The following is a 22,613-nucleotide window of genomic DNA, read 5'->3' as shown; positions in this document are numbered from 1 at the left end:
GGTTCTCCATGACCCTGTGGCCGGTTCTCCACTGGTCCTCCATGACCCTGTGGCCGGTTCTCCACTGGTCCTCCATGACCCTGTGGCTGGTTCTCCACTGGTCCTTCATGACCCTGTGGCCGGTTCTCCACTGGTCCTTCATGACCCTGTGGCCGGTTCTCCACTGGTTCTCCATGACCCTCTCGCCGGTTCTCCACTGGTTCTCCATGACCCTGTGGCCGGTTCTCCACTGGTCCTCCATGACCCTGTGGCCGGTTCTCCACTGGTCCTCCATGACCCTGTGGCCGGTTCTCCACTGGTCCTTCATGACCCTGTGGCCGGTTCTCCACTGGTTCTCCATGACCCTCTCGCCGGTTCTCCACTGGTTCTCCATGACCCTGTGGCCGGTTCTCCACTGGTCCTTCATGACCCTGTGGCCGGTTCTCCACTGGTCCTCCATGACCCTGTGGCCGGTTCTCCACTGGTCCTCCATGACCCTGTCGCCGGTTCTCCACTGGTTCTCCATGACCCTGTGGCCGGTTCTCCACTGGTCCTTCATGACCCTGTGGCCGGTTCTCCACTGGTCCTTCATGACCCTGTCGCCGGTTCTCCACTGGTTCTCCATGACCCTGTGGCCGGTTCTCCACTGGTCCTTCATGACCCTGTGGCCGGTTCTCCACTGGTCCTTCATGACCCTGTGGCCGGTTCTCCACTGGTTCTCCATGACCCTCTCGCCGGTTCTCCACTGGTTCTCCATGACCCTGTGGCCGGTTCTCCACTGGTCCTTCATGACCCTGTGGCCGGTTCTCCACTGGTCCTCCATGACCCTGTGGCCGGTTCTCCACTGGTCCTCCATGACCCTGTGGCCGGTTCTCCACTGGTCCTCCATGACCCTGTGGCCGGTTCTCCACTGGTCCTTCATGACCCTGTGTCCGGTTCTCCACTGGTCCTCCATGACCCTGTGTCCGGTTCTCCACTGGTCCTTCATGACCCTGTGGCCGGTTCTCCACTGGTCCTTCATGACCCTGTGGCCGGTTCTCCACTGGTCCTCCATGACCCTGTGGCCGGTTCTCCACTGGTCCTCCATGACCCTGTGGCCGGTTCTCCACTGGTTCTCCACTGGTCCTCCATGACCCTGTCGCCGGTTCTCCACTGGTTCTCCATGACCCTGTGGCCGGTTCTCCACTGGTCCTTCATGACCCTGTGGCCGGTTTTATGATGGATGGATGCACTTTTATGATGGACAGATGCACTTTCATAAACATTTCTAACAGCAGTTAATAATTTAGCACATAAAACTAATCAGACTTCTTAATGAATTTCACATAACATTGTACGTTTGAGCAAATAATGAGTCAAAAAAAGATTACCGTTCATTTCTCGCACCGGTAGATCGAGTTGAGCGCATTGCATTGTGGGATACAGTGTGCTCCAGAAATTATTCCAGATCTTTTTTTTCTTCTTACACAGACACACAAACACAATGAGATTTGAATAAAAGTAGATGAATCAGATTTCTCTTCACATGTTTTATTACTCAGATGTCTCTAAAGGCAGCAGTTGAAGTGTATTTCTGTTGTTCTTCAGTCGAGTGATTGCGTGCGAAAACACACCAAACATCCCAAACATTAACACTTGAGGTCCCCTTAAAGTCTGCTGGTATTGAAAAGTGGCTAGTGTAACTGGAAATCATATTTTTTGGGACATATCTGAATTAATTTGACAATAATTACATGTACAATCACAGAAGCTACAGAAGTCACAGTTTAAAGAGACAAGATTGGATTTTTTTAAGCTCACATTTGTAGAAATACAAGAAAATCAAAGAGAACATGTGATTGGAAGTAAAGTGCGCTGCGGATAAAGGAGTGCGGCGATCACATGACTCTTCATTCAAATCTGCTACAGTGGGAAAACATCACTTACACCGGAAAAGCATTGGCCCTAGAAACTAATATCTAGGATGAATACAGTTTTATAAACAATAATATCAGGAATAATGTGGAACAGATGAAATGTCATGAGTTATTAAACTATAATAAAATCTGTTTTTTTCAAGTGCCTACAAAATGAAATAAAATGACACTGTAATCTGTAATTCCAGTGGTCACATGACATCCTTGCATAATATCTACATCTCATCTATGTTAGAAGGAAACTATGTACAACATTTACACACACACCGATCAGGGTCAGATTTGGAAATTTGTCCTTTGTGAAGTGAGCTGGAGAACGGGAGAAATACGGGACAGCTCAGACGTAAGAGAAGAGGACATGAGTGTGGAAATGACTAGAACTTAAAGGGATAGTTCACTCATAAATGAACATTAGCCCATGATTTCCTCTCCCTCAGCTCATCCGAGGTGTGTGTGACATTCTTCTTTCAGACGAACACAATCTGAGTTATATTAATAATGCCCTGACTCTTACAAGCTTTGCCTCGTTTATGAAGTCCATAAAAGTGCATCTATCTATCATAAAACTGCATCTGTCCATCATAAAACTGCATCTGTCCATCATAAAAGTTCATCTGTCCATCATAAAAGTGCATCTGTCCATCAGAAAAGTTCATCTGTCCATCATAAAAGTGCATCTGTCCATCAGAAAACTGCATCTGTCCATCAGAAAAGTTCATCTGTCCATCATAAAAGTGCATCTGTCCATCAGAAAACTGCATCTGTCCATCAGAAAAGTTCATCTGTCCATCATAAAAGTTCATCTGTCCATCATAAAAGTGCATCTGTCCATCATAAAACTGCATCTGTCCATCAGAAAAGTTCATCTGTCCATCATAAAAGTGCATCCGTCCATCATAAAAGTGCATCTATCATCATAAAAGTGCATCTGTCCATCATAAAAGTGCATCTGTCCATCATAAAAGTGCATCTGTCCATCATAAAAGTGCATCTGTCCATCATAAAACTGCTCCACACAGCTCCGGGGGATTAATAAGGGCCTTCTGAAGCGAAGCGTTGCATTTGTTTAAGAAAATTATATATTTAAAGACTAAGAAGGTCTTTATTAACCCCCCAGAGCCATGTGGAGCAGATATATGAATGATAGATGCACTTTTATGAAGGATAGATGCACTTTTATGATGGATAGATGTAGTTTTATGAAATATAGGTGCACTTTTATGATGGATAGATGTAGTTTTATGAAATATAGATGCACTTTTATTAAATATAGATGCACTTTTATGATGGATAGATGCATTTTTATGATGGATAGATGCACTTTTATGATGGATAGATGCACTTTTATGAAATATAGATGCACTTTTATGAAATATAGATGCACTTTTATGATGGATAGATGCACTTTTATGAAATATAGATGCACTTTTATGATGGATAGATGCACTTTTATGAAATATAGATGCACTTTTATGATGGATAGATGCACTTTTATGATGGATAGATGCACTTTTATGATGGATAGATGTAGTTTTATGATGGATAGATGCACTTTTATGATGGATAGATGCACTTTTATGATGGATAGATGCACTTTTATGATGGATAGATGCACTTTTATGATGGATAGATGCACTTTTATGATGGATAGATGCACTTTTATGAAATATAGATGCACTTTTATGATGGATAGATGCACTTTTATGGTGGATAGATGCACTTTTATGAAATATAGATGCACTTTTATGATGGATAGATGCACTTTTATGAAATATAGATGCACTTTTATGATGGATAGATGCACTTTTATGATGGATAGATGCACTTTTATGATGGATAGATGTAGTTTTATGAAATATAGATGCACTTTTATGATGGATAGATGCACTTTTATGAAATATAGATGCACTTTTATGATGGACAGATGCGCTTTTATGATGGATAGATGCACTTTTATGATGGATAGATGCACTTTTATGATGGATAGATGCACTTTTATGATGGATAGATGCACTTTTATGATGGACAGATGCACTTTTATGATGGACAGATGCACTTTTATGATGGATAGATGCACTTTTATGATGGATAGATGCACTTTTATGATGGATAGATGCACTTTTATGATGGACAGATGCACTTTTATGATGGACAGATGCACTTTTATGATGGACAGATGCACTTTTATGATGGATAGATGCACTTTTATGATGGATAGATGTAGTTTTATGAAATATAGATGCACTTTTATGATGGATAGATGCACTTTTATGAAATATAGATGCACTTTTATGATGGATAGATGCACTTTTATGAAATATAGATGCACTTTTATGATGGACAGATGCGCTTTTATGATGGACAGATGCGCTTTTATGATGGACAGATGCGCTTTTATGATGGACAGATGCGCTTTTATGATGGACAGATGCGCTTTTATGATGGATAGATGCACTTTAATGGACTTCATTCACTGTCATTATAAAGCTTGTAAGAGTCAGGGCATTATTAATATAACTCTGATTGTGTTCGTCTGACAGAAGAATGTCACACACACCTCAGATGAGCTGAGGGAGAGGAAATCATGGGCTAATGTTCATTTATCAGTGAACTATCCCTTTAACGTTTCAAAAAATGTATACATCTGTCACAGTATTTGCCAAAAAAGGCAAACTACTATTACGTCATAATGACCGGCTCAGTTTGGCACTAATATTACATGTGTTGGTCATATCTGACCCCAGATAAAGTTTAAAATAGACGACATAATCCAATTTTAGGATGATGTAAATTTTGCATCGAAAATTTGCAATTAAACATTTTCCCACAATAAGTAAATAACTATTTTTACCGTCCAACAACATTGCCCATTATATTAAAAACAGAGAAAGCAAATACTGCCATGATGTATAACGTAAATTATATTTTATTTAAATCATTATTGAATAATTTTAAAACAAAACCATTCTGTCGTCTCATCACGGTAATGAGAAGGTTCTTAAAATGGACAAATCTGAACCAAATCATGTCTGAAGATGGACTTTTGGATTATTTGCTCCCTTCTCTCTGAAGACCAACTAATGTAAAAATATTAAAAACAGAACATCTGTGAATAAAATCTTGGTTTCTCTTCACGTTCGCTGCTTTTTTTGTAATGATCGTTCGGAAGAAATCTTCAAAAAGACGGAGCGTGTGAATAAAACGACCGCTGGAATGAGATCAGGTGATCAAGTGTGTGTACAGTCACAGCTACAACATCTGGGACAGAAGAAACCCGTGTGTGTTCCAAAACTGGCCTTTTTCCATAAGCCGACCCAGAATACAGTGTTTGAAATGGGACACTGATGCTCGCCACAACAATAAGCGACCAATCACATGCCATTACCCTTCATCCGGCGCTACAGAACCGCCTCAAGCTGTCCGTCAAAGTCTTTGGGTTTTCCGGACACGCTTCCGTCTTCATTCAAACGAGGCTGCAATTAAACTTGTTAGTAGTTCAGACGAGTATAACATCCTCTTCAGAAATAGATGACGTCCTCCTTGGCGGCTTCATGGCTCTGGCTGTGTGTTTTGGGCTGGAGGATGGACTGGGTTTCTGGAGGGCTGAGGGAATCTGCAGTGAGCAAAGCAAACTCTTCTTCAGCGATCATTTTCCAGGATATTTATAATTACTACAGTGAGAATAAAAGACAAGGATCACTCCTAAAGTAATATATCGCTCTCTAAGTCTTTAACAGGCGCACAGTTTATTGCCAAGACTTAACTATTAAATCAGTTTTTAATATGAGCTCTTAAATCATACATTATGACTAAGGAAGCTTGTTTCCGCCACAGAATTTAAAAAAAAGGGTAATTGCGACATATCTTGCTATTCTGAATTTTTTTTCTTCTGCAATTGTGATTTTCTCGCAAAAAAAATCTGTCTTTTTTCCCTCAAACTTTTGGACTTTATGTCAATTCTGCAAGATTCCCAAATGCAAGATATAAACTCGATATTGCGAGAGAAAAAGTTTCGCAATTCTGACTATATCTCAAAATAATTCTGAGTGAGATCCCACCCCTATGGGCGTTGGTTATGGGGTTGAAAACATGCGGAACCGGCTCCTTTAGTCTATAGCCTCTGGCCAAACATCCTCAGATGACACAAAATGACGATATTTGCGTCATCGGAGGATTTCTTCCAGAAATAAAATGCATAATTCTCTCGTCTCAGGGGGATATGAGGGGGGAAAGTACCATAATTCCAATATACTATCGGGTTTCTACTGATACAAAGCCTAATGCTAAATCACTGAAGTTACCCTTTAACTTTTTTAAAAATAATTTTCCAGGACAACTACAAGTTTTTCCAGGACATTTTACATTTTCTCTAACTTTCCATGTGTTTTCCAGGACTGGAAAATGTATCATACAATTTACTGGAGTGAGATGGACTTTGTAAGTGAGTCGATTCAGTGGTTTGGAGAGTTATGAATCAGTGAGTTGATTCAGTGGTTTGGAGAGTTATGAATCAGTGAGTCGATTCAGCGGTTTGGAGCGTTATGAATCAGTGAGTCGATTCAGCGGTTTGGAGAGTTATGAATCAGTGAGTCGATTCAGGGGTTTGGAGCGTTATGAATCAGTGAGTCGATTCAGCGGTTTGGAGAGTTATGAATCAGTGAGTCGATTCAGCGGTTTGGAGCTTATGAATCAGTGAGTCGATTCAGTGGTTTGGAGAGTTATGAATCAGTGAGTCGATTCAGCGGTTTGGAGCGTTATGAATCAGTGAGTCGATTCAGCGGTTTGGAGAGTTATGAATCAGTGAGTCGATTCAGGGGTTTGGAGCGTTATGAATCAGTGAGTCGATTCAGCGGTTTGGAGAGTTATGAATCAGTGAGTCGATTCAGTGGTTTGGAGCGTTATGAATCAGTGAGTCGATTCAGTGGTTTGGAGCGTTATGAATCAGTGAGTCGATTCAGCGGTTCAGAGCATTATGAATCAGTGAGTCGATTCAGTGGTTTGGAGCGTTATGAATCAGTGAGTCGATTCAGTGGTTTGGAGAGTTATGAATCAGTGAGTCGATTCAGCGGTTTGGAGCATTATGAATCAGTGAGTCGATTCAGCGGTTCAGAGCGTTATGAATCAGTGAGTCGATTCAGGAGTTTGGAGCGTTATGAATCAGTGAGTCGATTCAGCGGTTCAGAGCATTATGAATCAGTGAGTCGATTCAGCGGTTTGGAGAGTTATGAATCAGTGAGTCGATTCAGCGGTTTGGAGTGTTATGAATCAGTGAGTCGATTCAGGGGTTTGGAGCGTTATGAATCAGTGAGTCGATTCAGCGGTTTGGAGAGTTATGAATCAGTGAGTCGATTCAGGGGTTTGGAGCGTTATGAATCAGTGAGTCGATTCAGCGGTTTGGAGAGTTATGAATCAGTGAGTCGATTCAGGGGTTTGGAGCGTTATGAATCAGTGAGTCGATTCAGCGGTTTGGAGAGTTATGAATCAGTGAGTCAATTCAGGGGTTTGGAGCGTTATGAATCAGTGAGTCGATTCAGCGGTTTGGAGAGTTATGAATCAGTGAGTCGATTCAGGGGTTTGGAGCGTTATGAATCAGTGAGTCGATTCAGCGGAAAATGCCATACTGGAAAATGTATCATACATTTTCCAGGTTTTCAAGGTTTTCCAGGACAAGTGGGAACCCTGAAACATCAGGCCTGTGAGCTGGACCTGATGAACTGGGAATGCTGGGTGTGGTTGTGTGTCTTACCTGAGTGTGGATGCTGTGGTTGCTGTGGGCTGATTGGCCGGCGTGCTTTATGACCTCCATCTGAATCTCTCGCTGACAGCCTGATGGGCAGCATCTGCTTCATGTCAACAGAAGCTGGGAACAAGAGAAGACGGATTTAGGAATTAGCAGAACATTGTTAGGTGGTTACCCAAAAATATCATCCACGACCAAATCAATATTTCACCCTTTTTTTAGAGAAAATAAAGCTTATTTTAGGCTTTACCTTAAAGGGTTAGTTCAGCCAAAAATGTAAATTGTGTGATTAATGGCTGAGCCTCATGTGGTTGGACACCCGTCAGACCTCCGTTCATCTTCAGACACAAATGAAGATATTTTAGTGTAAATCTGATGCTCTGAAAGGCCTCCATTGGCTCAACTTTACACTCTCAAGACCCTTAAAAGACACTAAAGACTAAAGTTACAAAGTCCATCTCACTACAGCGGCTCTACAATAACTTTATGAAGACGAGAATAGTTTCTGTGCGCAAAAAACCCTAAATAACGACTTACATAGTGATGACGATTTCAAAACACGGCCTCATGAAGCTTCAAAGCGTTATGAATCAGTGAGTCGATTCAGCAGTTTGGAGCATTATGAATCAGTGAGTCGATTCAGCGGTTTGGAGCGTTATGAATCAGAGAGTCGATTCAGCGGTTTGGAGCATTATGAATCAGTGAGTCGATTCAGCAGTTCAGAGCATTATGAATCAGTGAGCCGATTCAGCGGTTCAGAGCGTTATGAATCAGTGAGTCGATTCAGCGGTTTGGAGCGTTATGAATCAGAGAGTCGATTCAGCGGTTTGGAGCATTATGAATCAGTGAGTCGATTCAGCAGTTCAGAGCATTATGAATCAGTGAGCCGATTCAGCGGTTCAGAGCGTTATGAATCAGTGAGTCGATTCAGCGGTTCGGAGCATTATGAATCAGTGAGTCGATTCAGCGGTTCAGAGCGTTATGAATCAGTGAGTCGATTCAGCGGTTCAGAGCGTTATGAATCAGTGAGTCGATTCAGCAGTTTGAATCGCCAAATTTCAGCAGTTTGACACGCGATCCGAATCATCATTCGACTCACTGATTCATAACGCTTCGAAGCTTCATGATGCTGTGTTTTGAAATCGTCATCACTATATAAGTCGTTATTTAGGGTTTTTTTGCGCACAGAAACTATTCTCGTCTTCATAAAGTTATTGTAGAGCCGCTGTAGTGAGATGGACTTTGTAACTTTAGTCTTTAGTGTCTTTTAAGGGTCTTGAGAGTGTAAAGTTGAGCCAATGGAGGCCTTTCAGAGCATCAGATTTACACTAAAATATCTTCATTTGTGTCTGAAGATGAACGGAGGTCTGACGGGTGTCCAACCACATGAGGCTCAGTCATTAATGACACAATTTACATGTTTTGGCTGAACTAACCCTTTAACTAATGACCATTATTCTAAAGTGTTACCAAAAAATATATATATTTGCATATAGTGAAATGTGAAATGTGTGAAATGTGCCTAAGCTTGAGTGCTGACCCAAACTCTCGGAGCGGTGCGAGCTCTTGGTCTTCCCGCTCTTCTCCCGGCCCTTGCTGAGGACGGCGAGTTTGGTGGGGATCTTCTGCTGGACGCTGCTCTGCAGGTGGAGCTGGCTGTAGCGCTGGTTGGTGGTGCTGATGAGATGGATGGGCACCTCCGTCTTGGCCTGCTGGGTGGAGCAGGAGCTCTCCCGGCGCGGGTGGACTTCGGGGCGCTCCGGGTAATCAGCGGGAGAAGCGGAGAGAGAGGGCCGCAGGGAAGACTTTGGAGGATGCGTCTGCTCCCCTGATCCGCCCAATAGCAGCTCGCCGTTAAAGCTGGAGGACAAGGAAAGCTAAAACACAAGACCAGATGCAAACGTTAACAATTTCAGGCAATCATTAGCATCTTAATTCTTAATCGGCCCTTGGGGGTCCAGCTGACCACACTGGAGTTTTCCTTCATTTTTAAAAAGTGTTCCCTTGAGACTCTGTGACTTTTCCTACATAATCTATCTAAACATGCACACAAAATCTGGGCTTGATTTGGTTGTTCTAAAGGTGTGTAAAAAAATGTTTCCTCTGGGTCAGATTGACCCCACATTGAAAATGAATGGGACATTTTTTTTCACTTCTTTTGTCCCAAAAAATCAACTAAATCTAGCCTGGCGTGGCCATACTCAATTCTAGTCAGAATATGAGTCTGATCTGCTCCATTGAGCTTTGATTATGGGGCGTGTTTCAACCGAGCCAGGAAAGACCTCAATTGGATAGACCCACAACCAATCAGAGCAACGGAGCGACGCGTAACGTTAGTTGTCAAATGTCAACAGAACTCAACTGCACTGTTGCCAAGTCCGTGTTTTTCTCCATGTCCGCGGGTTGAAGCGACCCCAATTATGTTATTATATAAACCCAGGAATGCGAATTTTAGCAGGCAACCTTACCAAAATAACATATTTTGCCAACCAAACGCCATTTTTTTTCGGAGAACCCCCCGGAAAGTTATTGTTTTGGGCTATAGTTTTGAGTAGCAATTGTGCGCGACATTGCAAAAACACTTGGAAACCCTGTCTGCACGCACGCTGGATTAAGTAACGTTACAAGAAAAACATGAGTGTAAACGATCTTTGGCAGTAATAAAATAATTTAAGGATACACAGAGTACTTACCAACACGATCATCGTTTCTGAGAGAAATAGTGAAGGTGAACGCATATACGAACAAGTTCTCCGTTTAGGATGAGAGCAAATTCAACCCAAGAGCCTTCGATGACGTGGATGATTACGTTACTGTTGATCATCTGTCCATCATCGTCTAAAGCCCGCCCTGATGATTTCATTGGTCCGAACAGTTTCTATTCGGGCATAATTACTCCTCTATGGAGTCCAGACCGAATTGCCCGAGCAAAAAAAATTGTGGGCGGGGCTAAATTCGGCTGGCATCCAGGCTAAACTAAATCCAGTATAAATCTGAAAATTTCTACATTTATATCAAGGTCTGGTCCTAGAGCATAAACATACACACACACGCACACACAATGGGAAATGAATGGGAAAATGTAATAAATGCTTTTTTTTATTTCACTTTGTTTGAAAAAAAAATCAACTAAATCCAGTATAAATCTGAAAATGTCTACATTCATTTCAAGATCTGGTCCTAGAGCATAAACACAAAGTGGAACGAACTTTCTGTCTCATACACACACGCACACACACACACACACACACACACACACACACACACACACACACACACACACACACACACACACACACACACACACACACACACACACACACACAAAACTGGCATAAATCTGAAAAAATTCCATACATAAATGAAGGAAAAATACTAGAGCACAAATGCAACATGGAACAATCATGAGAAAGAGAAGGAAAAGGGCAAATAAAGGAAAGATGAAAGGCAGCTTAACTTCCCTCTGGACCTCTAGTGGATAATGCGTTGCGGAAATATAGCCTCAAGTTCACTTTTGAGGGCACTACATTGAGTTTGTTTGCAGGTTATTCGAGAACGGATTGACCAATCGGCTTGAGTTGTATAACTTTTTGTCGGCATGGTCTGAAGATGATACGATTTGATTTTGGTGAAGAGCAGACAAATGGTCTAGGACGACTTTGGAAAAGTAGGTTTTTAACAAATAACAAGATGGCGGACAGGAAGTGTGGCCAAATATGGTAAAATATGTAGCTATGTTCTCGGCATGAGCCAATGAATGTATTACGACCAGTTTCATTACAATCGGCTAAATTAATCAAAAGTTATTCGCATTTTTGTCAATATTGTTATAACTTTTGACCACAAGGTGGCGCTGCCCCAACACTTTTTGAGTACCTTCAAGGCATGGTGCGAAAGACACACACAGAGTTTCGTAACAATACACTAATGCGTTCGTAAAACATATACTTTTTGGACAAAATTCAAAATGGCTGACAAACAAAATGGCTGATATGGGAAAATTGGGTATCGAATGACTCAGCGTGATGCACTGAATCTAAAGAGACCAGTTTCGTGTATCTTTTTTTGTATCTCCGGACCACTAGGTGGCACTGTGTTGAGACGCTGCATGTGTCCTCAGGTCGTGGTTGGCATAACACACACCAGGATTGGTTAGAATACGATAAAGCGTTGCGGAAATATAGCCTCAAGTTCACTTTTGAGGGCACTACATTGAGTTTGTTTGCAGGTTATTCGAGAACGGATTGACCAATCGGCTTGAGTTGTATAACTTTTTGTCGGCTTGGTCTGAAGATGATACAATTCGATTTTGGTGAAAATCAGACAAATGGTCTAGGACGACTTTGGAAAAGTAGGTTTTTAACAAATAACAAGATGGCGGACAGGAAGTGTGGCCAAATATGGTACAATATGTATCTATGTTCTCGGCATGAGCCAATGAATGTATTACGACCAGTTTCATTACAATCGGCTAAATTAATCAAAAGTTATTCGCATTTTTGTCAATATTGTTATAACTTTTGACCACAAGGTGGCGCTGCCCCAACACTTTTTGAGTACCTTCAAGGCATGGTGCGAAAGACACACACAGAGTTTCGTAACAATACACTAATGCGTTCGTAAAACATATACTTTTTGGACAAAATTCAAAATGGCTGACAAACAAAATGGCTGATATGGGAAAATTGGGTATCGAATGACTCAGCGTGATGCACTGAATCTAAAGAGACCAGTTTCGTGTATCTTTTTTTGTATCTCCGGACCACTAGATGGCACTGTGTTGAAACGCTGCATGTGTCCTCAGGTCGTGGTTGGCATAACACACACCAGGATTGGTTAGAATACGATAAAGCGTTGCGGAAATATAGCCTCAAGTTCACTTTTGAGGGCACTACATTGAGTTTGTTTGCAGGTTATTCGAGAACGGATTGACCAATCGGCTTGAGTTGTATAACTTTTTGTCTGCATTGTCTGAAGATGATCTGGTTTGATTTTCATGACAATCAGAGCAACGGCCTAGGGCATTTTACTTTCGCTTTAGAATTAGCGATTTAAAAGCCGGTGTTGTCACACGTCGATTAACCGGTGGGAAAATGTCCTCACCGTCACAGAAACTAACAGTTAGTGAGCGGCTCCCTCACAATCCTTTTCATCCAAAGGACATAGTGTACACTCTTTGGAGGGATCGTCCACCTGGTGTGACCAAGTCTTGCCCAAGGGCCCAACAGAGATTATGCAATTCCTGGAAAGAACCTAGAAGTAAACCTTAAAAATGTGCCCAAGGAGGTTTAAATAATTAACTGATAATATCAACATTCTTGGAAAAGATTGAATAATCATGTCCTGTCCTACTTCAAGGTGTGGAGAAGATGGCCAATCCTCTCCACACCTTAAGATGTGAAGGAAACCAGTGCCGCCCTCCTGAATCTGCTCATTACGCTAGACACAATTCCGCCCTCCAATTTCCATAATTTCACCCAGAAAGGGACAAAAATGTTGTTTAGGAGAACATTTTCCTCTGGAGTCCTCAATCATCTAGAGGTTGGAAAAGCCTGACCTTCTCCAACATGCCCAGGGCGACATCATCTTCAACCAGTAGTTTTCCCAAATGCTGGGATCCCAACACAGATGCTCCATTGTTTCCTGTCTTTAAGGTGCCTTCGGTAAATATAAGGTTTCCAGAGCGTAAAAATGCGAGGGGTGTGCAAGGTTTTCGGCACAAAGACTTGACTGACATCACATAAACAATTAGGATTGGCTGCGTTCCAGCTGTGGTATTAATGAAAGGGTGCTGGCAGGTAATTATACGCTGCGGTTTTCCCAACTCAAGACTTCCCTGGATACTTCAAGCAAATGTTCATTTGGAGCAACTGGGCTCGCTGCTGAAAACGTGGCTCTTAAATCATGGCGCTAAATACCTGTTTCTGAAGGGTTGTTTTGGGTGTTTTTGACTTCACGATGAAGCATCACAAAGACAGACTCCTTGGAGACAGGAATGTGGAATAGAAATCTTGCAAAAGCAAAATATACAAGTTACCTCCTTTGAAAAGCTGGAAGTCAATGCACTATTGGAATAATTAAAGGTTTTAAAAGAAAATTCTTATGCTCACCAAAACTGTATTTATTAGATTAAAAATACAGTTAAAACAGTAATATTGTGAAATATTATTACAAATTAAAACAGCTGATTTATATGTGAAAATATAGTCAAATGTAATTTATTCCTGTGATCAAAGCTGAATTTATCATTCATCAATTTATCTTCAGTGATCCTTCACAAATCATTCTAACATGAGGATCTGATGCTCAATTATTGTAGGTACTCCAGTTTTAATGTGTTCTTATTATTATCAATGTTGAAAATCAATAATCATTATTATATTTTTTAGGATTCCTTGATGAATAGCATTTATTTGAAATAGAAATCTTTTGTAACATTATAAATAATGCATTCTTGCTGAATAAAACTATTAATTTCTTTCTTTAAAAAAGACAAACTTTTGAATGGTAGTGTATCACGGTTTCCACAAAAATATGAAGCAGCACAACTGTTTTCAACATTGATAATAATAATAATAATAATCAATATAGCTGCGAGCAGCCATTACCGGGGCCAAGCGCAAAGAGATGACAAGATGGCTGGGAGTGTCAGACCAACTGCAACAATGAGCCATTACAGGCATTTTAAGATGATTTTAGGCAAAATGGCTGAAAAATCATATATACAGTCACTAATAAAATTATTTAATTGTGTATTACTTTTGACCAATAGGTGGCGCTGTGACTAAATTGATGTGAGTGAGGTGACAATAGGCAGAGTTTGGTGTCAATATGTCAAAGCATTGCAGAGATACAGCCTCAAGAGTCATTTATGCCTCAACTTCATTGCTACGCTATACGAAAACGGTTTTGTCTGTTGACACGAAATTAATAACTGTTTGCTGTTAGGATCTGAAGATGTTACGATTCGATTTTGGTGAAAATCAGACAAATGGTCTACGAGGAGTTCGAAAAAGTAGGTTTGTAAAGGAAATCAAAATGGCGAACAGGAAGTTTGGCCAAATATGGTAAAATTGGGATCTGTGTTCTTGGCATGACCCAAGGAATCGCTTGTTTTATGACAATAGTCAAATTTAATCAAAAGTTCTTAGCATTTTTGGAAAATTCATTATAACTTTTGTCCACACGGTGGCGCTGCCCGAAACGTTTTTGAGTACTTTCAGGGCTTGGTGCCGAAGACACACACTGAGTTTCGGAATGATACGCCAATGCGTTCGTAAAATATAGCACTTTTCGACAAAATTCAAAATGGTTGTAATGGGAAAATTGGGTATGGTATGACTCGGCGTGATTCCCCGAATCTAAAGAGACCAGTTTTGTGATTTTTGGCTAAAGCATTCTGAAGTTATAATCAAAAATATAACATTTTTGTATCTCTGGACCACTAGGTGGCACTGCGCTGAAACGCAGCCTCAGGTCATGGTTGGCATAACACACCAAGTTAAAGCGTTGCGGTGATACAGCCTCACGTTCACTTTTGAGGGCACTTTGTCGATTTCATTTGTGCGTTATTCAAGAACAGTTTGACAAATCATCTTGAATCTAATATTGATTTATCAGCATCGTCTGAAGATGATCTGGTTACATTTTTCGTGGAGATTGGAGCAACGGCAAAAGTCGTTTTTTCGGATAATTCAAAATGGCGGTCGATTGAATCGTCTTGAGCCAAGGAATCAGAGGAATTTTGTCTCTATCACTTAGGGTTCAAAAGTTATTAGCATAAACATGAGTGCAACTTTGGACAGGTGGTGGCGCTAGAGCGATTGAGTTAGAGACTTCAAATTTGCTATGTTGATCGCTCAGACTGTCCTCTATCAGTGTGCCAAATTACACAACTTTTTACCATATGTTTCTATGGGCTAGACTCAAGAGCGGAAGAAGAAGAAGAAAACAGCTATTTTATAGTGTAATAATGTTTCAGAATATAACTACTGCATTTTAATAAATGCAACCTTGGTGAGCAGAAGAGACATTAAAAAAAGCTTAAATTCTTAATCGCTCCAAACTTTTGACCTGCACTGTGAGCGAGAGCGAGAGAGAGAGAGATAAGATAAAGAAAAGCAGCACATGAAAGACCAACATTCGACGTTATCTTAAGAGTTGAGCCCTGGTTTAACAAAAGGAAGTGACTACAGCAGTAACAAAAGAGCCGCTCTCACCCAGGCCAAACAACCCCCAATATATCCCACACGACAGCCGACAGTGAGACGGATAATAAAACAATACAGCGGATAATAAAACTAGTCCAGGGAACGGTTGAAACTCACAACAAAGATGAACGAGCCAATTAGGAAACCATAAAATCGTAGTGAACACGAGCTCAATCTGATTCATCCTAATGTTTTTAGGTCGATGAAGCTAGAACTTTCTACACTGCAAAAAATGCCTTTCTTACTTAGTATTTTTGTCTTGTTTTCAGTCCAAATATCTACAAAATCTTACATTTAGAAGCATTTACTAGACAAGCAAAAGTTTTTGTCTTGTGTTTGGGGGAAAATAACTCACAATTAAGGGATTTTTTGCTTAAAATAAGCAAAGTAATCTGCCAATGGGGTAAGCAAAATAATCTTGTTTTCTGTTTGAATTAAGATTATTTTGCTTATTTTAAGCAAAAACTCCCTTAATTGTGAGTTATTTCCCCCAAAACAAGACAAAAAGTTTTGCTTGTCTAGTAAATGCTTCTTAATGTAAGATTTTGTAGATATTTGGACTGAAAACAAGACAAAAATACTAAGTAAGAAAAGCATTTTTTGCAGTGTAGATGAACCGAAAAGCATTTCTGAAAGCGTGTTTCCGTAATAAAGCTCTACTATATGTCATATTTAAACAAGGTCTGTAGCCTGGCACCATGGACAGACGGTTTCTGTGTACTCATAGCCAAACTATACAGAGATAAGCAGAGATCACGGGGAATCTGACAAGGCCGGGCATGACCGGACATGCCTTCATGACCTCAAAAACATACAATGAACAGCAGAGCTATGGCGACTTACTGTCAGGGGCTGTTTTAGAGGACACAGTTGACTTCTATAGTAGGAAAACAATACTATTGGCTACCAACATTCTTCAAAATATCTTCAACAAACTCATACAGGTCTGGAACAAGTAGATGAAGGATTAGTTCACTTCAAAATGATAGTTTCCTCACTCCATCTCATCCCAGATGTTCATGTGTTTCTTTCTTCAGTTTTTTGAGGATCATTCCAGGATTTTTCTGCTCATAATGGACTTCAATGGGAACCAACGGCTGAAGGTCCAAATCACTGCAGTTTCAGAGGCTCTGACCAATCCCAGACGAGGAATAGAGTCTGATCTAGAGGAACCATCGCCACATTTACAACACACACACACACACACACACACATTTATACACTTTAACCTCTAATGCTCATCTGGAGCTGCTCTGAGACACACCACGGGTTGAGCAATCATGCCGGAAAGGTCATGTGATGTAGGTGGAAGTGCCGCCCCAAGCGCTCATGTGAAGACTAATACAAATGCACTTTACCAAAAACACTCCAACTTCAAAATCATCCGACATTGTTGTCCCATCACCTCCATTCATAAATCGTCAGAGCAGCTCCAGCATTAGAGGTTAAAGTGTATAAATGTGTGTTTGTGTTGTAAATGTGGCGATGGTTCCTCTAGATCAGACTCTATTCCTCGTCTGGGATTGGTCAGAGCCTCTGAAACTGCAGTGATTTGGACCTTCAGCCGTTGGTTCCCATTGAAGTCCATTATGAGCAGAAAAATCCTGGAGTGATCCTCAAAAAACTGAAGGAAGAAACACATGAACATCTTGGATGAGATGGAGTGAGGAAAATATCAGGACATTTTCATTTTGAAGTGAACTAATCCTTTAAAGGGATTGTTCACCCAAATGTCTTCATCTAAAAGAATGAATCCGAGGATCGCAGTCTCAGCTCTGTGAACCTTAACCCCCTCGATCGGCTCTCTTTTTTTCTAATCAGTGCCAAAAAGACTCAAATAACTAAATCAGTTTGAAGCCAAAACTCTAGGCAAATACACCCTGGAGTCAAAAGTCTTGTCTTGTAAGTAACTTGAGTTGCGTAATAATATTACTTTTTCCAAGTAACTAGTAAAATAACGCATTACTTTTCAAATTTACAACAAAATATCTGAGTTACTTATTCAAAAAAGTAACGCAAGCAACTTTTTGACATTAATTTGACTGACAGCTCATGTTGGGTAAAATAAGTGCAGAGGTGTGTGTGTGTGTGTGTGTACATGATGGTTATTGTAGTTCTAGACTAAATGTGAGCATTTATTTATCTCACTTGTACAATAAAGATTCTGTCCTCCTCAAAATGAATAAAATCAGTCAAATGCAAAATCAGAATACTCAAACTTCCGATAATTAAATGTTAAATAAAACAACTATTTTTATGCATAATCTACCTTTATATTTAATTGACCAATGTCTTGCTGCTGACCTTTGATGATGAACATGACTAGATTTTTTGTTTTTATTGGTGTAACGTTTTTCTCCTGCATCTATTCCTCCATTATCCAGAGCTGCGCCCTCTAGTGTTCATGAGGGAATCTGCATCTTTACCTCAGCCTGGGGCGCATTATTTACATTTTGGTATGAAGAGGTCTTTACCGTTGCACAAAAAATATAACTTTTTTGTTATAAACAAAAACAAAAAAACAAGCCCAGGTGAGAAAAAGTAACGGAACGCATTACTTTTCTTAAAAAGTAACTAAGTAACTCAATTAGTTACTTTTTAAGGGAGTAACGCAATATTGTAATGCATTACTTTTCAAAGTAACTTTCCCCAACACTGCCCAGTTTGTGCTGAATACAGTGTAATTACTTTGTGTTTATAAGCAATTGAAAAAAGCACAAATGTCAGAGCATGTCAAAACTTCTAAAACAGCTCAGACTCATAGGGATTAACCTTATGACTCGAATCTGTCATGAACATTTGATGCATCGCCCAGCAATTCAGGGAAATGGGATCATAATACATGAAATTAGCATGATGTCACCTCTCTGCTCTCTTTCAGTGCCACGCGTTTTTATAAACAGCAGGTGTAGGTGTGCCAGCGGAGAGCATCTGCTTTCCCACGCTCTGCTCTACGGGACAATCAAAGGGAACAATGTGGCACTGTGCGGTTTCATAGCCGTGGCTTTGCTGATCGACTGCCACCCTGCCCTACCTGTTTGCTGATGAGCCTGCTAGATTACCCAAGAAGCTCTGTGGGAAAAAGCAGACACTCGGACAAGCGTTGTTTGAACAGTCTTAACCGGTCTCTAACAAAAGCCACGCATCTCAGTACTGAAACCATCCCACAGATCTCCTGGACTCACTCCATCTGTTTGAGGTCAAACTCAGGGGTCTTCGTTATTTCCTGCGATCACGTTAAACTGTTTTGAGTTTAAAGTGCATCTGTCCATCATAAAAATGCATCTGTTCATCATAAAAGTGCATCTGTCCATCATAAAAATGCATCTGTCCATCATAAAAATGCATCTGTCCATCATAAAAATGCATCTGTCCATTATAAAAGTGCATCTTTCTATCATAAAAGCGCATCTGTCCATCATAAAAGTGCATCTGTCCATCATAAAAATGCATCTGTCCATCATAAAAGCGCATCTATCCATCATAAAAGCGCATCTGTCCATCATAAAAATGCATCTGTCCATCATAAAAATGCATCTGGCCATAATAAAAGTGCATCCATCCATCATAAAAATGCATCTATCCATCATAAAAGTGCATCTATCCATCATAAAAGTGCATCTATCAATCATAAAAGTGCATCTATCCATCATAAAAATGCATCTATCAATCATAAAAGTGCATCTATCCATCATAAAAGTGCATCTATCAATCATAAAAGTGCATCTATCCATCATAAAAGTGCATCTATCAATCATAAAAGTGCATCTATCCATCATAAAAGTGCATCTATCCATCATAAAAGTGCATCTATCCATCATAAAAGTGCATCAATTCATCATAAAAGTGCATCTATCCATCATAAAAGTACATCCATTCATCATAAAAGTGCATCTATCAATCATAAAAGTGCATCTATCCATCATAAAAGTGCATCTATCCATCATAAAAGTGCATCTATCCATCATAAAAGTGCATCTATCCATCATAAAAGTGCATCTATCCATCATAAAAGTGCATCTGTCCATCATAAAAATCTATCTATCCATCATAAAAATCCATCTATCCATCATAAAAGTGCATCTGTCCATCATAAAAGTGCATCCATCCATCCATCCATCCATAATATAACTGCTCCACACGGCTCCGGGGGTTAATAAAGGCCTTCAGAATTGAACCGATGTGTTTTTGCAAGAAAAATATCCATATTTGACAGATAATTTTATCCAGTGGACCGCCTTCCGTTGTTTTCGTACGTTGAATATGGAAGGTGGTCCGCTGGATAAAATTATCTGTCAAATATGGATATTTTTCTTACAAATTAAAACAATTGTTTGGATGCTTGAGAGCGGTAAAAATCTGACTTTGGCCAGAATATTTTGTGTGTAATTTTACATTTTTGTGTCAAACTCATATGATGATTAGGAGGTACTTAGCATCCTGTCTAAATGATTGTTAAAGGGTTATTTCACCCAAAAATGTAAATTGTGTCATTGAGCCTCATGTGGTTGGACACCCGTCAGACCTCCGTTCATCTTCAGACACAAATGAAGATATTTTAGTGTAAATCTGATGCTCTGAAAGGCCTCCATTGGCTCAACTTTACACTCTCAAGACCCTTAAAAGACACTAAAGACTAAAGTTACAAAGTCCATCTCACTACAGCGGCTCTACAATAACTTTATGAAGATGAGAATAGTTTCTGTGCGCAAAAAACCCCTAAATAACGACTTATATAGTGATGACGATTTCAAAACACGGCATCATGAAGCTTCGAAGCGTTATGAATCAGTGCGTCGAATGATGATTTGGATCGCGTGTCAAACTGCTGAAATTTGGCGATTCAAACCGCTGAATCGACTCACTGATTCATAACACTCCAAACCGCTGAATCGACTCACTGATTCATAACGCTCTGAACCGCTGAATCGACTCACTGATTCATAACGCTCTGAACCGCTGAATCGACTCACTGATTCATAACACTCCAAACCGCTGAATCGACTCACTGATTCATAACACTCCAAACCGCTGAATCGACTCACTGATTCATAACACTCCAAACCGCTGAATCGACTCACTGATTCATAACGCTCTGAACCGCTGAATCGACTCACTGATTCATAACACTCCAAACCGCTGAATCGACTCACTGATTCATAACGCTCTGAACCGCTGAATCGACTCACTGATTCATAATGCTCCAAACCACTGAATCGACTCACTTATTCATAACGCTCTGAACCGCTGAATCGACTCACTGATTCATAACACTCCAAACTGCTGAATCGACTCACTGATTCATAACGCTCTGAACCGCTGAATCGACTCACTGATTCATAACGCTCTGAACCGCTGAATCGACTCACTGATTCATAATGCTCCAAACCACTGAATCGACTCACTTATTCATAACGCTCTGAACCGCTGAATCGACTCACTGATTCATAACGCTCCAAACCGCTGAATCGACTCACTGATTCATAACGTTTCGAAGCTTCATGAGGCCGTGTTTTGAAATCGTCATCACTATATAAGTCGTTATTTAGGCTTTTTTTGCGCACAGAAACTATTCTCGTCTTCATAAAGTTATTGTAGAGCCGCTGTAGTGAGATGGACTTTGTAACTTTAGTCTTTAGTGTCTTTTAAGGGTCTTGAGAGTGTAAAGTTGAGCCAATGGAGGCCTTTCAGAGCATCAGATTTACACTAAAATATCTTCATTTGTGTCTGAAGATGAACGGAGGTCTGACGGGTGTCCAACCACATGAGGCTCAGTCATTAATGACACAATTTACATTTTTGGGTGAACTGTCCCTTTAAGTAGTTGTGGTCATCCGAGAGAACCCTTGTGGAGATGGGTGGGATCTCACCTGTCCAGCTTCCTGTGAGTAGAGCGCTGCTGTATTGGGGACGGTGTTGTGCTTCTTCAGCTTCCTCTGCTGCTCCATCCGCTCTCTCTCTCTCTCCACCGCCCGGGTGGATTCTCTCAGCCTCTCCAGGTCCAGCTGGTACGTCTGTCTCTGCCTCTCCAGCTCCTGCCTCTCCTCGGCCAGCCGGAGCTCCATCCGCTGGCACTCCTCCACCCGCTCCTCCAGCCGCTGCTGCTCCGCCTCCGCCCGCCTGCGCTGCTTCTCCCGCTCGCGCTCCCAGCGGCCCTGCTCCTGCCGGTGCTGGCTCTGGAGCCGCTGGAAGTGGGCCAGCTCCTCGCGGTGCTTCTCCAGGTTACGCTGCTTCTCCTGCTCCAGGAGCACATCTGGGCCCCGGCTCCGGCTGCCGGGCCGGTCCCGCTCCGCCGTCAGGAGAGAGGCTCGCTGGAGCTCCATGTGGCTGTCCTGCTGAGACACGATGGCCTGAGGGAAGCAGACAGATTATAGATCAATAATAGCTGAAATAAACTAAAATATGATTCTAAAAGTTCTCATTATTAGAAAAAAAGTCAAAAATGTGACATGCTAAGTCATAATTATTAGATAAAGTTAAAAATATGATTTTAAAAGTAATTATTAGATAAAAAGTTAAAAACATGATTTTAAAAGTCATAATTATTAGAAAAAAAGTCAAAAATATGATTCTAAAAGTCCTCATTATTAGATAAAAAGTCAAAAATATGATTTTAAGTCCTTATTATTAGATAAAAAGTCAAAAATATGATTTTAAAAGTCCTTATTATTAGAAAAAAAGTCAAAAATATGATTCTAAAAGTCCTCATTATTAGATAAAAAGTCAAAAATATGATTCTAAAAGTCCTTATTATTAGATAAAGTCAAA

The 22,613-nt window shown here is 40.7% G+C and overlaps 1 protein-coding gene across 2 annotated transcripts in view; it reads right to left on the bottom strand.

The window, feature by feature from the left end:
- Window positions 1-1,489: 1,489 nt before the first annotated feature.
- arhgef18b (rho/rac guanine nucleotide exchange factor (GEF) 18b) overlaps window positions 1,490-22,613 on the bottom strand; it is a 92,798-nt gene continuing 71,674 nt past the window's right edge. The window contains exons 22-26 of one of the 2 annotated variants that reach the window (XM_079808050.1): window positions 21,716-22,195; window positions 9,176-9,512; window positions 7,642-7,755; window positions 4,520-5,508; window positions 1,490-2,327 (exon numbers count right to left, since the gene is read on the bottom strand). In XM_079808050.1, the coding sequence (XP_079664176.1) occupies window positions 5,414-5,508; window positions 7,642-7,755; window positions 9,176-9,512; window positions 21,716-22,195 (1,026 nt within the window). In that variant the 3' untranslated portion in view covers window positions 1,490-2,327; window positions 4,520-5,413. Of the gene's footprint in view, window positions 2,328-4,350; window positions 5,509-7,641; window positions 7,756-9,175; window positions 9,513-21,715; window positions 22,196-22,613 lie in introns of those variants that run through there. The other variant, XM_079808051.1, reaches the window with a different exon arrangement.

The sequence above is a fragment of the Gobio gobio genome (assembly GCF_949357685.1).
Source record: "Gobio gobio genome assembly, chromosome: 24".
Classification (NCBI taxonomy): domain Eukaryota; kingdom Metazoa; phylum Chordata; class Actinopteri; order Cypriniformes; family Gobionidae; genus Gobio; species Gobio gobio.
This window is presented reverse-complemented; position numbering and strand designations above follow the sequence as displayed.